The sequence below is a fragment of the Prinia subflava genome, chromosome 33 (genome assembly GCF_021018805.1).
Source record: "Prinia subflava isolate CZ2003 ecotype Zambia chromosome 33, Cam_Psub_1.2, whole genome shotgun sequence".
Taxonomy (NCBI): domain Eukaryota; kingdom Metazoa; phylum Chordata; class Aves; order Passeriformes; family Cisticolidae; genus Prinia; species Prinia subflava.
The window spans coordinates 585,459-600,617 of NC_086279.1; the positions used below are offsets into that span (position 1 = coordinate 585,459).

At 60.3% G+C, this 15,159-nt stretch overlaps 1 protein-coding gene and 2 pseudogenes across 1 annotated transcript; all 3 read left to right on the forward strand.

Annotated features, from left to right (window-relative positions):
• Positions 1-493: 493 nt before the first annotated feature.
• LOC134563112 (zinc finger protein 345-like) overlaps positions 494-15,159 on the forward strand; it is a 147,136-nt pseudogene continuing 132,470 nt past the window's right edge.
• On the forward strand, positions 1,103-3,800 carry LOC134563091 (zinc finger protein 239-like; annotated as a pseudogene).
• On the forward strand, positions 3,915-10,113 carry LOC134563057 (zinc finger protein 502-like). Its single transcript, XM_063420830.1, has 4 exons — positions 3,915-4,268; positions 4,558-4,648; positions 4,834-5,741; positions 7,440-10,113. The coding sequence occupies exons 2-4, from the start codon at positions 4,588-4,590 to the stop codon at positions 8,688-8,690; spliced, it is 2,220 nt and encodes a 739-aa protein (XP_063276900.1). The 5' UTR covers positions 3,915-4,268; positions 4,558-4,587; the 3' UTR covers positions 8,691-10,113.

The window sequence follows — 15,159 nt, forward strand, 5'->3', positions numbered from 1 at the left end:
CATTCCCATCTCTGTCTCATATTTCCAGTCCCATTCCTGGTCTCTGTCCTCCTTCCTGGTCCCTCTACTTATTCCCAGCTGCATTCCCAGTCCCAATCCTGGTTCCATTCCCTGTCCCCATTCCCTGTCCCCATTCCCCATTCCCACCTCTCCCATGGGGCCCTCAGGGCTCCCCAGCTCGGCCTGCCTGTGGCACACGAACCCTTCAGCCCTGCTGCTGCCCTTGCCCAGCTGCACACAGCACAAGGCTTTGGGCATTTCTCACAGGCCCCAGCTGGCCACAGCAGCCCCTCCTGCCAGCACCCGCTGTGCCTCACAGCCCTCCCTGCTGCTGGGGCCATGCAGGGCACACGGGCCTGCAGGAGCCTCCTGTTCTTGCCACAGGAGCAAGGCTGCAGCTCCAGCCTTTGGGCCCTGAGCCGCAGCAGCCCAGGGGAGGCCCAGCTGCAGAGCTCGCAGCCCCAAATGTGTTTCACTGGAGCTCCTCGGAACTCGGATCCCCATCCCATATTCTCTCTGCGGTCGCTGTTTCCATCTTCCGTGTCCCGTTCCCGTGTTCTCATCACGGGTCCCTGCCGCGGTCTCTGTGCCCCTTTCCCGCTCCCTGTCCCCTCTCACGGCCCCAGCCCGCCCTCACCTGACCTTGGAAACCCCGCGCTGCTCCCGCCCACCAATCACAGCACGCGATCGAGCCTTGATTTGCATAACCACGCCCTTTGGTTTGGCACCACCCGGCGCCGGCTTCAGCCGCCTCCCGGCGCTGTTTGCTCCCAGTTCCCTCCCAGTGCTCCCAGTAAGAGCAATAACAGGACGGATTTGCGCTCCCAAATCCTTCTCGCTCCTCCCAGGATCGCTCCCAAAGCTCTCAGGATCGCTCCTGGTGCCGTGCGGGGTGGGGCCGCTTTGGAACCCCCCCAGGGCAGAGCGCGGCTGCTTTTGGGTGTCGGCACCGCCCGGGCTGGGCTGGGAGTGGAGGAGGAGCGGGAGGAAGAGGAGGGACAGAGGAGGAAAGGCAGGAACGGCAGGAAGAAGCTTAGCGGGAACAGGAGCGACAAAGGAGGAGGAGGAAGACGAAAAGCGGGAGGGAATTCCCGCCTGGAACCCGCAGGTGAGCCGGGAGGGGGAGCTCGCCCCAAATCCATCGCGGGGCTCTCCGGGAGGGTTTTTGCGGGACGGGGCCTCTTCGGATCTTGCAGGAGCCCGAAGCCGAGCCGGAGATGGCCCTGGAGGGATCCGGGCAGCAGCCGGTGGGAGAGGCCGCTGTGAGCGGCTCCGCGGCGCAGGAACGCAACGGGGAGGAAAAGCCGCGCAGATGCCGCACGAGGAGGGGCTGCAAACGCAGATCTCGGGGCTCCGATCAGGAAAGATCCACCCCGGGCCGGGGAGGCGGCCGCAGCTCGGAGCTGGGGGTCCCTGAGCAGTCTCAGGATGGGGAGAAGCCCCACAAGTGCTTGGAGTGTGGGAAGAGCTTCAGGTGGAGATGCCACCTGATCATCCACCAGAGGAGCCACACCGGGGAGAGGCCCTACGAGTGTGACCAGTGCAAGAAGAGGTTTCAGACTAGCTCCAGTGTCCTCCTGCACCAGCGGATTCACACGGATGAGAGGCCCTTCCGCTGCCCCAACTGTGGGATGGGTTTCAAGCAAAACTTCACCCTCGTCACCCACCGGCGCATCCACACCGGGGAGAGGCCCTATGAGTGTGACCACTGTGGGAAGAGCTTCAGCCATGGCTCTGTCCTGATCAGACACCAGAGGATCCACACGGGGGAACGGCCGTAAGAGTGTGCTGAGTGTGAGAAGAGCTTCAGGTCAAACTCCGAGCTGATCGCACACCAGAGGATCCACACAGGGGAGAAGCCCTACGAGTGTGACCAGTGCAAGAAGAGGTTTCCCACCACCTCCAATCTCCTCGTGCACCAGCGCAGTCACACGGATGAGAGGCCCTTCCGCTGCCCCGACTGCGGGATGGGCTTCCAGCGAAACTCCAGCCTCCTCACACACCGGCGCATCCACACCGGGGAGAGGCCCCACGAGTGTGATCAGTGTGGGAAGAGCTTCACCCGGAGCTCCCACCTGGTTATCCACCAGAGGAGCCACACTGGGGAGAGGCCCTACGAGTGTGACCAGTGCAGGAAGAGGTTTCCCACCAGCTCCCAGATCCTCCTGCACCAGAGGATTCACAGGGATGAGAGGCCCTTCCGCTGCCCCGACTGCGGGAAGGGCTTCAGGCAAAACTCCAACCTCCTCACGCACCGGCGGATCCACACCGGGGAGAGACCCCATGAGTGTGAGCAGTGTGGGAAGAGCTTCTCCAGCAGCTCAACCTTGACTCAACACCAACGGAGCCAGCACTGAGGGAAGCCCTGCGAGTGCCCCGAGTGTGGGAAGAGCTTCGTGCGCTGCTCCAGCTCCATCCCCCATGGGAGGATCCCCCCTGGAAGATCCCCAGTGACCCTCGGTGGGCAGAGCCCCGGTGATCTGTGGTGCCGGTGATCCGTGTTGGGCACACACCTGGCTGGGGGCTCCACATCCTCCTGGCTCCCTGTGGCCTGGATTTTCTTTTCATTTCTCTTTGTCTTTTCAAAACACCGTAAACCGGGCTCAAAATAAAGATTTTTAACAAAGACATTGATGGGGACACGGGGGGATCTTCCAGGGGTGTGGGGGATGATTGGTGTGAGGAAGTTGAGTGTAGCTCAGGGCTTTTGGCTCCCCAGGCCGAGCGGCTTCGGCTGTGCTGGGAGACCCTGGTGGAGGTTCAGGGGGGGCTGACCAAGGACCCCCTGCCCTGGGACTGTCCCCCTGTTCCTGGTGTCCCCTTTCCAGGATCTCCCTTTTCCCACTGTCACTCCTCCTCCCCCTGCCCGTTCCTGTGTCACCCCAGTCTTGGTCCTGCCCTGCTCCCATCCCAGTCCCCATCTCTTTCCTACTCTCATTCCCTGCCCCGTAGTCTCTGTCTGGTGTCAGTTTCCACATTTCCAGGCCCATATTCCCTGCCCTGTTCCTGTTCTCGTATTCCCGATCCTGCTGCAGATCCTGGATTTCCATTGCTTTTTTCCCTGTCCTGTTCCTATATTCCCATTCCTAGTCCTGCTCCTGTATTCCCGTTTTTGACAGTGGCCCCTGTTCCTAATCCGCAGCCCATATTCTCCCTCCACGTCCTGTTCCCATATTATTTCCTGTGCCATTCCCACATTCCCCTGCCTGGTCCCATTCCTGGTCTTTCTCCATGCACTGTCCCATTCCTGGTCTCAGTCCCGAATTACCTGTCCCATTCCGGTATTCCCGTTCCCATTCCTGCTCGCTGTCCCCATTCCGTGTATCATTTCCAGTCCCTGTCACCTATTTCCAGTCCATTTCTCAGGCCCTGTCCTCATTCCCAGGTCCTGTCCCCATTCCTGGTTGTGTCCCGTATTCCCTGTCCCATTCTTAGGCCCTGTTCCCATTCCCAGTATCCTTCCCAGTGCCTGTCTCCTATTTCCATGTCCATTCCCAGGCCCTGTCCATGCTCCAAATCCCTGTCCACACTCATGGTCCTTTCCTTGTGGCATTTCCAGTCTTGTCCCTGTTCCTTGTCTCTATTCCCGGTGTCTGTCCCACTTCCCAATCCTGTCTTGTATTCCAGGTTCAATTCCGTGTGACATTCCCTATTTTCATACCCATTCCCCAATTCTAAATCCTTGTCCCCAGTCCCGGTCCGATTCCTTGTGCTGGTACCATGCCCAGGCCCTGTCCCCAATCCCTGTCCCCATTCCCGCTCCCCGTCCCCTCGCACCGGACGCCGCCGCCATCGCTCCGGCCCTGCCCGGGCCCTCACCGGACCGACGAAACCCCGCGCCTCTCCCGCCCACCAATCACAGCACGCGATCAAGCCTTGATTTGCATAACCACGCCCTCTGCCTCGGCCCCGCCCCTCGCCGTCTGCAGCCGCATCCGGGCGCTGTTTGCTCCCAGTTCCCTCCCAGTGCGAGCAAGACTGGGAGGGAAAGCGCTCCCGAGTCCCGCCCGCTGCTCCCGGGATTGCTGCTGGTGCCGCGCGGGGCGGGGCCGCTTTGGAACCCCCCCAGGGCAGAGCGCGGCTGCTTTTGGGTGTCGGCACCGCCCGGGCCGGGCTGGGAGCGGAGGAGGAGCGGGAGGAAGAGGAGGGACACAGGAGGAGGAACAGGAAAGGCAGGAGCGGCAGGAAGAGGTGGAGCGGGAACACGAGGGACAGAGGAGGAGGAGGAAGACGAAAAGCGGGAGGAAGATCCCCCCTGGGACCCGCAAGTGAGCGAGGAGGGGGAGCTCGCCCCGAATCCATCGCGGGGCTCTCCGGGAGGGTTTTTGTGCGGCCCAGGGCGTGTTCGGATCCTGCAGGAGCCCGAAGCCGAGCCGGAAATGGCCCTGGAGGGATCTTGGCGGGTCCCACGTGGCGATCGCCCGGTACCGGCGGGCAGAGCCTGGAGATGAGCGGGGTCCGGGCCCCCGGGGCTGAAAGGGGCGCTGACTTCTGCAGCCGCGCCGGGGCAGTGGCACCATCAAACCCAACGCGCTCAGCGCTTGTTTTACCCCACAGCAGGAGTTGTCTTTGGCAAATCTCGGCCCGATGGAGGAGGAGGAGGAGGGCGCCACGAGGAAGAGGAAGATGTCCCGGGAGCCGCAGGCAGGTGAGAAGGAAGTCAGTGCCCCTTTCCCCCTCTCTGCTGCTCCATCTCGCAGCCCGGCCTGGCCCCCGGCTGCAGGACAACCCCACTGCCGACCCTGTTATGCCGGGGATGCGCGGGGGGATCTCCTTGCCCTTCCCTGTGGCCCGCAGGCAAATCCCATCCTCTCCTGGTCCTTCCTCCCCCAGGCACGGAGCTGAGCACGGAGCCCAAGGAGTACAAATCCCCGTGGCAGCAGCCGGTGGGAGAGGCCGCTGTGAGCGGCTCCGTGGCGCAGGAACGCAACGGGGAGGAAAAGCCGCGGAGATGCCGCACGAGGAGGGGCTGCAAACGCAGATCTCGGGGCTCCGAGCAGGAAAGATCCACCCCGGGCCGGGGAGGTGGCCGCAGCTCAGAGCTGGGGGTCCCTGAGCAGCCTCAGGATGGGGAGAATCCCCACAAGTGCTCGGAGTGTGGGAAGAGCTTCAGGTGGAGATCCCAAATGATCGTCCACCAGAGGAGCCACACTGGGGAGAGGCCCTATGAGTGTGACCCGTGCAAGAAGAGGTTTCCCACCAGCTCCCAGCTCCTCCTGCACCAGCGGATTCACACGGATGAGAGGCCCTTCCGCTGCCCCGACTGTGGGATGGGTTTCAAGCAAAACTCCCACCTTGTCACCCACCGGTGCATCCACACCGGGGAGAGACCCTACGAGTGTGACCAGTGTGGGAAGAGCTTCAGCCAGAGCTCCCACCTGATCATCCACCAGAGGATCCACACGGGGGAACGGCCCTACGAATGTGGAGAGTGTGGGAAGAGCTTCACCCAGAGATCTGCCCTGACTCTGCACAAGATGATCCACACTGGGGAAAGGCCCTACGCGTGTGACCAATGCAAGAAGAGTTTTCCCAAAAGTTCCCACCTCCTCGTGCACCAGCGGACACACACGGGTGAGAGGCCCTTCCGCTGCCCCGACTGCGGGAAAGGCTTCAAGCAAAATGCCCACCTTGTCACCCACCAGCGTATCCACACCAGGGAGAGGCCCTACGAGTGTCCCCAGTGTCGGAAGATCTTCACCAGCAGCTCAACCTTGACCCAACACCAACGGAGCCAGCACTGAGGGAAGCCCTGCGAGTGCCCTGAGTGCAGGAAGAGCTTTGTGCGCTGCTCCAGCTCCATCCCCCATGGGAGGATCCCACCGGATGATCCCCAGTCACCCCCGGTGGGCAGAGCCCCGGTGATCCACGGTGCTGGTGATCCGTGTTGGGCACAGACCTGGCTGGGGTCTCCACATCCTCCTGGCTCCCTTTGGCCGTAATTTCCTTTACATTTGTCTTTATCTTTTCAAAACCCACAAAACCGGGGTGAAAAAAAAATTTTGAACAAAGACCTGGATGGGGACATGGGCGGCTCTTCCAGGGGATGTGGACAGTGCTGGGTTCAAGGGAGCTTAGGATTCCAGGCAGGAAATTAGGATATTCTCAGGGCTTTGGGCTCCCCAGGCCGAGCAGCTCTGGCTGCAGTGGGAGACCCTGGCGGAGGTTCAGGGGCAGCTGACCAAGGACCCCCTGCCCTGGGACTGTCTCCTTGTATTCAGTGTCCCTAGTTCAGGATCCCTTCTCCTCGCTGTCCCTCCCCTTGCCACCTGCCCGTTCCTGTGTCACCCCAGTCATGGTCCTCTTCTGCTACCATCCCATTTCAGATCCCATTCCCACTCTCATTCCCGCGCCTGTTGTCTCTGGATGCCCTTCCCATATTCCCAGTCCCATATTTCCTGTCCTGTTCCCCTTCTCGTATTCCTGGTCCTTTGCTGGGCCCTCATTTCATTTCCATATTCCCTCTATTATTGCCATATTCCCAGTCCCAATCCTGTATTCCCGTTTCCTGTCCCGGACCCACCTTCCTAATCCCCATCCCATATTCTCTCTCCAGTTATTGTTTCCATCTTCTCTCTCCTGTTTCCATATTCCCATTGCCCATCCCATTCCAGGTCCCCTATCCCTGCAGTACCATATTCCCAGGAACACTCCCGTATTCCTGGTCCCATTCCTGCTCCCTGTCCCCATTCCTGGTCCTATTGCTGGTCGCAGTCCAGTGTTACCCGTCCCTGTCCCAGTCCGGTACTCCAAAGCCAAATCGTGGTCCCTGTCCCCATTCTGTGACTCATTCCAAGGCCCTGTCTCGTATTTCCACTTCTTTGTTCCCTGTCCCTGTTCCCAGCCCATGGCGCCAATCCCATTCCTGTCCTGTATTCCCTGTCCTATTCTCAGTCCTTGTCCTAGTTCTGAGGATCATTCCCACTCCCTATCTTGTATTTCCAGTCCCACTCCTGGTCCTTGACCATATTCCCAATCCCTGTTCCCATTACCGATGCCTGTCCCCAGTCCCGGTCCGTGTCCTGTATTCCCAGTCCCGTTCCCGCTTCCCTTCCCAGTCCTTTCTTGTATTCCTCAGCCCAGTCCTTGTGCCTTTTCCATTCCCTGTCCTCGCTCCCCGAGTCCATTCCCGATCCCTGTTCCCATTCCGTGTCCCCACTTCCAGTCTTCATTCTCTGTCCCCATTCCCGCTCCCTCTCCCCGCTCCCTCTCCCCATTCCCGCTCCCTCTCCCCATTCCCTGTACCCGTTCCTGCTCCCTATTCCCATTCCCTGTCCCCACTCCCTGTCTCCGTTCCCGCTCCCTGTCCCCTCTCACCGGACGCCGCCGCCATCGCTCCGGATCCCGCTCCCCTCACGTCTGAGGGCAAACCCCGCCCTGTTCCCGCCCACCAATCACAGCGCGCGATCCCTCACAGATTTGCATAACCACGGCCTGTGCCTCGGCCCCGCCCCTCGCCGGCTGCAGCCGCGTCCGGGCGCTGTTTGCTCCCAGTTCCCTCCCAGTGCTCCCAGGAAGAGCCAGACTGGGAGGGAAAGCGCTCCCGATTCCTGCCCGCTGCTCCCGGGATCGCTGCCGGTGCCGCTTTGGAACCCCCCCAGGGCAGAGCGCGGCTGCTTTTGGGTGTCGGCACCGCCCGGGCCGGGCTGGGAGCGGAGGAGGAGCGGGAGGAAGAGGAGGGACAGAGGAAGAGGAAAGGGAAAGAGAAAGAGAGAAGCGGGAGGAAGACGAGCGGGAGGAAGAAGAGGGACAGAGAAGGAGAAAGAAGAAGAGGAAGAAGAAAGGCAGGAGCGCCAAGAAGAGGCGGAGCGGGAACACGAGGGACAGAGGAGGAGGAGGAAGACGAAAAGCAGGAGGAAGGTCCCGCCTGGAACCCGCAGGTGACCGGGGACGGGGAGCTCGCCCCAAATCCATCGCGGGGCTCTCCGGGAGGGTTTTTGTGCGGGCCAGGGCGTGTTCAGATCTTGCAGGAGCCAGAAGCTGAGACGGAGATGGCCCTGGAGGGATCCGGGCAGCAGCCGGTGGGAGAGGCCGCTGTGAGCGGCTCCGTGGCGCAGGAACGCAACGGGGAGGAAAAGCCGCGGAGATGCCGCACGAGGAGGGGCTGCAAACGCAGATCTCGGGGCTCCGAGCAGGAAAGATCCACCCCGGGCCGGGGAGGCGGCCACAGCTCGGAGCTGGGGGTCCCTGAGCAGCCTCAGGATGGGGAGAATCCCCACAAGTGCTCGGAGTGTGGGAAGAGCTTCAGGTGGAGATCCCAAATGATCGTCCACCAGAGGAGCCACACCGGGGAGAGGCCCTACGAGTGTGACCAGTTCAAGAAGAGGTTTCAGACCAGCTCCAGTGTCCTCCTGCACCAGCGGATTCACACGGATGAGAGGCCCTTCTGCTGCTCCGACTGCGGGATGGGCTTCAGGCATAACTCCCACCTCATCACCCACCGGAGCATCCACACCGGGGAGAGGCCCTACGAGTGTGACCAGTGCAAGAAGAGGTTTAAGACCAGCTCCCATCTCCTTGTGCATGAGCAGATTCACACGGATGAGAGGCCCTTCCGCTACCCTGACTGCGGGATGGGCTTTCAGCGAAACGCCAACTTCATCAGTCACCGGCACATCCACACCAGGGAGAGGCCCCACGAATGTCCCCAGTTTGGGAAGAGCTTCTCCAGCAGCTCAACCTTGACCTGACACTAACGGAGCCAGCACTGAGGGAACTCCTGCAAGTGCCTCGAGTGCGGGAAGAGCTTCGTGCACTGCTCCAGCTCCATCCCCCATGGGAGGATCCCCCTGGATGATCCCCAGTGACCCCTGGTGGGCAGAGCCAGCCCCGATGATCCGCGGTGCCGGTGATCCGTGTTGGGCACACACCTGGCTGGGGGACCCACATCCTCCTGGCTCCCTGTGGGCAGGATTTTCTTTTAATTTCTCTTTACCTTTTCAAAATCCCCAAAAACGGGGTAAAAATAAAAGTTTTTAACACAGACCTGGATGGGGACACCGGGTGATCTTCCAGGGGATGTGGACGGTGCTGGATTGAAGGCATTTGATGATTCCAGGCAGGAAATTAGGACATGCTCAGGGCTTTGGGCTCCACAGGCTGAGCGGCTCTGGCTGCACTCGGAGACCCTGAGGAGGTTCAGGGGCAGCTGATAAAGCACCCCCTGCCCTGGGACTGTCCCACTGTGCCTGGTGTCCCTGTTCAGGATCTCTCTTTCCTCGCTGTCCCTCCCCTTTCCACCTGCCTGTTCATGTGTCACCCCAGTCATGGTGCTGTTCTGCTCCCATCCCATTTCAAATCACATTCCCACTCTCATTCCCTGTCCCGTTGTGTCTTGATGCTGTTTCCATATTCCCAGTCCCATATTTCCTGTCCTGTTCTCATTTTTGTAATGCTGATCCCTTGGCTGGTCCCCCATTTCCATTTCTATATTCCCTGTCCTGTTCCCATATTCCAAGTGCCAATCTTGTATTCCCGTTTCCTGTCCCGGACCCACCTTCCTAATCCCCATCCCATATTCTCTCTCCAGTTATTGTTTCCATCTTCTCTCTCCTGTTTCCATATTCCCATTGCCCATCCCATTCCAGGTCCCCTATCCCTGTAGTACCGTATTCCCAGGAACACTCCCGTATTCCTGGTCCCATTCCTGCTCCCTGTCCCCATTCCTGGTGCCATTGCTAGTCCCAGTCCAGTCTTACCCATCCCTGTCCCAGTCCAGTACTTCAAGGCCAACTCGTGGTCCCTGTCCCCATTCTGTGACTCATTCCAAATCCCTGTCTCGTATTTCCGCTCCTGTGTTCCCGGTCCCTGTCCCTGTTCTCAGGCCATGGCCTCCATCCCATTCCTGTCCTGTATTCCCCGTCCCGTTCTCAGTCCCTGTCCCAATTCTCAGGAGCATTCCCACTCCCAGAGCTCATACCTGTGCCCCACTGGGTCCCAGGATGGCATTTTCCAGCACCAGAGGGACTGATAAGAGACTGGGCAAGCTGAGCTACAACCCATGGCAAGGACATTCTCAATTTTGGAATCTTCCTTCAGAACAGCATGAGGTTCTGTTGTCTGATATTGTTCATTCTCTTTGTGCTTGTGGGCACTTTGCTTGTTGAATAAACAGTTTTTTCCCTTTTTCTTGAAGGAAATTTTTTGTTGGACCAGTTAGGGGTGGGCTGTTTAGGTTAGCCTTCTAGATGGACCCCATTTGGAGGTTTCCTCCCAAATTTGCCCTAATCCAGCACACCAGTTCCTGTCCCTATTCCCAATCCCTGTCTACATTCCCTCTTCCTATTCCTGGTCCTGTCCCCATTCCCAGTCCCTGTCCACGATCCCAGTCCTGTCCCCATTCCTGGTCCCTCTCTCCACTCCTGATCCCAGTCCCAGTCCAAGTCCAGCATTCCTGGTGCCATTCTTGGTCCCTATCCCCTTTCCCAGTACCATCCCCTGTCTCTGTCTTGTAGTTTCGTTCTCATTCCCCTTCCCTGTCCCCATTCCCTCTCTCCATTCCTGATCCTTGTTACCAGTCCCAGTCCCATTACTGGTCCCAGTCCCATTTGCCAGCCCTATCCCGATTCACTGTCACATTCCCAGTCCCACTTTCCATTCCCAGTCCCAATCCCCGTCTCAATCCCGTATTCACCGTCCCAGTCCCAGTCTGGTATCCCAGATCCAGTTCTTCCGCCTTGTCCCCATTCCCAGTATTATTGTCAGTCCCTGATGCGTATTTCTAGTCCCATTCCCATTCCCTGTCCCCATTCCCCATTCCCGCCTCTCCCATGGGGCCCTCAGGGCTCCCCAGCTCGGCCTGCCTGTGGCACACGAACCCTTCAGCCCTGCTGCTGCCCTTGCCCAGCTGCACACAGCACAAGGCGTTCCTGCCTCGGAGAAGCCCCAGCAGAGGATGGGATCCTGTCCTTCTTTGAGGGTGCTTAAGGGCATTTTGGCCCCATTGAAGAGGAGTTGTTCTCCTTTTAAAGTTTTTTCAGTGGATGCCACCACTACCAGGGTTTTTTCCAAGGGTTTTAGGATGTTTGTGGGGCTGCAGCTCCAGAAGCCCCTCCTAAAGAGGGATCATGATGGCTTAAAGGGACATTTTTAGGGGCAGGCCCACTACAAGCTCCTGTAGGGGATGTTTTGCCCCCCAGGGTGGGGTTTTGGGGTTCTCTCCACCATCACCGCTTGAAGAGCGCCCTATAGTCAAACCCCTCTAGAACTCCCCTTAAAAGGGCAACACCACTCCAGTTCATTCTGGCAGTGGAGCCCCAGGGAGGGTTGGGGGTCCCGGGGGGATTTGGGGGCTAGGGGATGGCAGTGGAGGCCCTGTGCTGGGTATAAACCTTCCTGAGAAGCTCCTGGGGGAGTTTGTGGGTCCGGGGGCTGTTTGGGGTGACGGTGGTTTTTGGGGGGTTTCAGGGGTGGCAAAGGAGGGTGTTTGGCAAACCCAGGGATGGAATTGGGCCTTCCAAGGCTGTTTTGGGGTATCTGCTGGTGACAGAGATTGGACCCCATGTCAGGTATAAACCTTCTCAAGGTGATACTGGGGGAGTGTTGGAAGGTCCTGCAGAAATTTTGATGTCCTGAGAGGGTTTGGGGGGCTCTGTACTGGGTTTTGCATTGTTGGAGAGGTTTTGGAGGGTTCCAAGGATGTTTTCTGGATCCCAGGGGAGGTTGGGGTGTTCTGGGGAGGTGGTTGAGGGTTCCCGGGAGGGTTTGGGGGTACCTGGGTGATGCCTGGGTGACAGAGCTGGGAGCCTGTGCTGGGTCTGAACCTTCTCACTGTGCACAGGCAGCGTCAGCGTGTTCAGGGAGATCCTGGGTGGTCAGAGGGATCTCCACAAATCTAATGAGACCCCCTATTAGATATTTGGGATCTACAAAATGCTAAGGTACCCCTCTGAACTCCCCACACCAATGGATCTGCTGCAAGTCTCTCACCTAAAACCCTGAGAGCTGTGATGAGTGGCAGCCTAGGAGTCTTTCTCTCTGTCTGCCACACTGGGCAGAACACCCCAGGCACAGCACTACATTAGGGAATTTCCAGGGTTTTTTTCCCCTTCTGTTTCCATCTGTCCTGGTTTAGGACAAATTAGGGGAAAATCTCCAAAAGGAGCCCCGTAAAAAAAACAGACCCCCACAAATCCTCCTCCCACCACCGGGTTCGGGAAGAATTTCCTCGGAGGAAAAGTGGAAAAAACTTGTATATTAAGAGACAACAAAGCCACTCCTCAACAAAAAAAAATCAGCCCCAGATGATAACAAATGATTTCACCAGTCCAAGAGAGGATGAACAACTTGGGCAGTCTCTGGTGGGGAGGGTGCCAAGCTTCTCTCACAGATGCAGACTCCGGGCAGGGGTTCCTTGACGTTCCCAGATCAAGGTCCAGAGCCGGTTCCGATGGTCTTCAGAGAAGGGGAAGAAGGAAGGAGGAGGATGAGAAAAAAAAAGCAAAAGCAGAAAAGCGGCAAAAAAGCAGCAGGCAAGCAGTAAGCAGGCAAAAGCCCGCAGCAGCAAGCAGCAGCAAGGGGGAGGGGCGCGGCAATTAGACAAAACAACTGAGAGCACGGGAACAGAAACACAAGATTGGGATCCAAAGCACTGTCACCCCAGGACACCATCACTGGCATATTTCCAGAGACATTCCCCCGAAGGTGTGCCCCAGGGGGTTTGGTAATTCCTCAGCCCCAATCTCATCCTGTTCCCAGCTTTTCGGCATCTGCGAATCCCCCCGATCCCAGCTAGATGGAGAAGAATTCCTACCCGTAGGAGCTGAGCCCATCACATCTGCGGATGCTCCCGTGGGACAGGAGGTCAAAGCCGGGAACCTCCTGCAGCGTGTGGAGACCTGCGGAGGGATTGGGTCCACGGAGACCCATGGAATTATGTCCCAACACCAGGGAGCCCCATTGCAACCCCTCCGGAGCCCAAGAATGTGATGGAGACCCACAGAGTCTCATCGCAGCCCCTTGGATCCGCATGGATGCACATCCCAGTGCCCCAGATGCCGGCCCAGTCCCAGGGATCCCCAGGGCAGTGCCACAGTTGCCATCGCAGGCGCACACATCCCCCAGGCCCGGCTCCCCGCGCTGAGCCCCGCTCTGGCTGTGCCGCTCCTGCAGCATCTGCAGCTCCCTGCTGGCCCCGTGCCGGTGCCGCTCCTTGTGCTGCCTCTGCCTGTGCCCAGATCCCGCCTGGGCTCCGGCCGCCATCCCCGGCGGCTGCGGCCCCGCCCGGCCCCGCTGGCTGTGGCGGCGCTGGAAGGGGATCCCATCCAGGGAGCCCACGGACACCAACGGGGGAAGCCCGGGCCGGGCTCCGGCAGCGCCACGGGCAGGGAGCGCAGCGAGAGGAGAACTGGGGGGACACGGAGATTTGGGGGAACTGGGGGATCATGGCTGGAAGAAAGGGTGAACGGGGAAAACTGGGAGAACGGGGAAGGGGGTTAGGGGATTGCAGGAAGGAAAAATGGAGAGGCTTGGGAGGGGTAGAGGTGGAATGGGTGGGTTAAGGGAATCCCTGTATCCAGTAAAAGGAGCTCCAAAGGTCCCCGGTGTCCCTACACCCAGCACGAGGCGGGGAAACCCGGGATGGCTGGGAATAGAGGTCCCGGATGTCCTCAGTGTTGAGGAAAGGAAGGGCTGGGTGCTGAGAAAGGCAGGAATAGGGGTCCAGGGGGCATCCGGGTCAAGGAAAAGGGGGCGTAGAGGGTTGGGAGAGAGGAGATGGCCGGGAAAGGGATGCAGGAGTTGTTGGTGCGGGGTAAGGTGATAGAGAGTGGAACCCACGCCCGCAAATGGGCGTTCGGGGGGATCGCGGCGCCCAGGAATTGGAGTTCAAGGGGCCTTTCGGTGTTCCGGAATGGGCGATCAAAGCGGCCGCTGGGCGCTTCACGTCTCGCCCGCCCCAGGAGTGCCCCCGGCCCCATCGCTGGAGCCATCGCGCTGCTCCGCTGCGGCCCCGCCCACAGCCCGGCCCCGCCATTGGCCCTGCTCTTTCCTGCCCGCCAATGGCAGCGCGAATCTTCTGTGTCGTCACCGGTCGCCGGGCAGATCCCGGCGGCGCAGGGCGGGGAAGGCGGAGGCAAAAGTGCCCGAGGGAGCGCGGGGGGAGGGCAGGGCGGAATTCCAGGGAATTCCGCGAGATCCCCTCCTGGCATCCCCCGGGACCCTCCTCGGCCACGCACTGCGGGACCCCCGCGCCGGGCTGTGCTCAACTCCCGGGGCCTGCGCTCAAAGCCAGCTTGGAACCCGCTGCCTCCGGCCCAAAGCCCAGCAAGCACCGCCAGCCGCCGATCCATTTTCTCCTGCGGCTGCGGCTCCCGGCCCCGGCGGAGCAGGACTGGGCGCTGGGACTGCCATCCCTGATTGCCAATCTCCTGCTCTCGCTCTGTCCTGTGCTCTCCCTTTCCTTCGGGTGATCATCAATCCCCGAGCGGCTGCAGAGCCCCGTGCCCAGCTCGGGCTTCCCAGGAAAGGGAGGCCTGGGGGTGCGGTGCCCCGGGCTGGGCGGGAATGCGGGTCCGGGGGTCCCCGGGGTGACAGAAACAGGGTGTGCAGGGGCTGGGAGAGGAGGATCTCCGGGAAAGGGGGTGCAAGGGGCTGTCGGTGCAGGATAAGGGGGTGCAGGGGGCTGTCGGTGCAGGATAAGGGGGTGCAGGGGGTCCCGGAGCTGGGGAAGGAAATGCGGGGGGGTCCCAGTGCCCAAGAATGAGGAATCCCGGGGTCCGAGGGGGGCTCCCCAAAGCCCCTCCCGGGAGGAGCAGGAGCTGGGTCAGGAGCTGTGGGGAGAGAAAAGGGGGTGACCCCGGCATGGAGGGGACATGGGGGAGTCACACGCGCTCCGAGGGGGGGACACGCCCCTGGGGGACCCCCCCTCACCTTCTCCCGCAGCGGAGGCCGAGCCCCACCCCCGGCAGACGAAGCCCAAGACGAAGCCCCCGAGCCCCGGCAGCGTCTTGGGGGCGCGTCCGGCGGCAGCTCCGGGGGCGGGAGGGGCAGGATCCGGGAAAGGGCGGCGGCTGCTGGGAAGGGACCGGGATGGACTGGGACAGGCTGGGATGGACTGGGACACCGGGATACACCGGGATATACTGGGATACACCAGCATACAACAGGATACACTGCGATACACTGGCATGCACCGGGCCTAGGACTGGGACCCACTGGGAG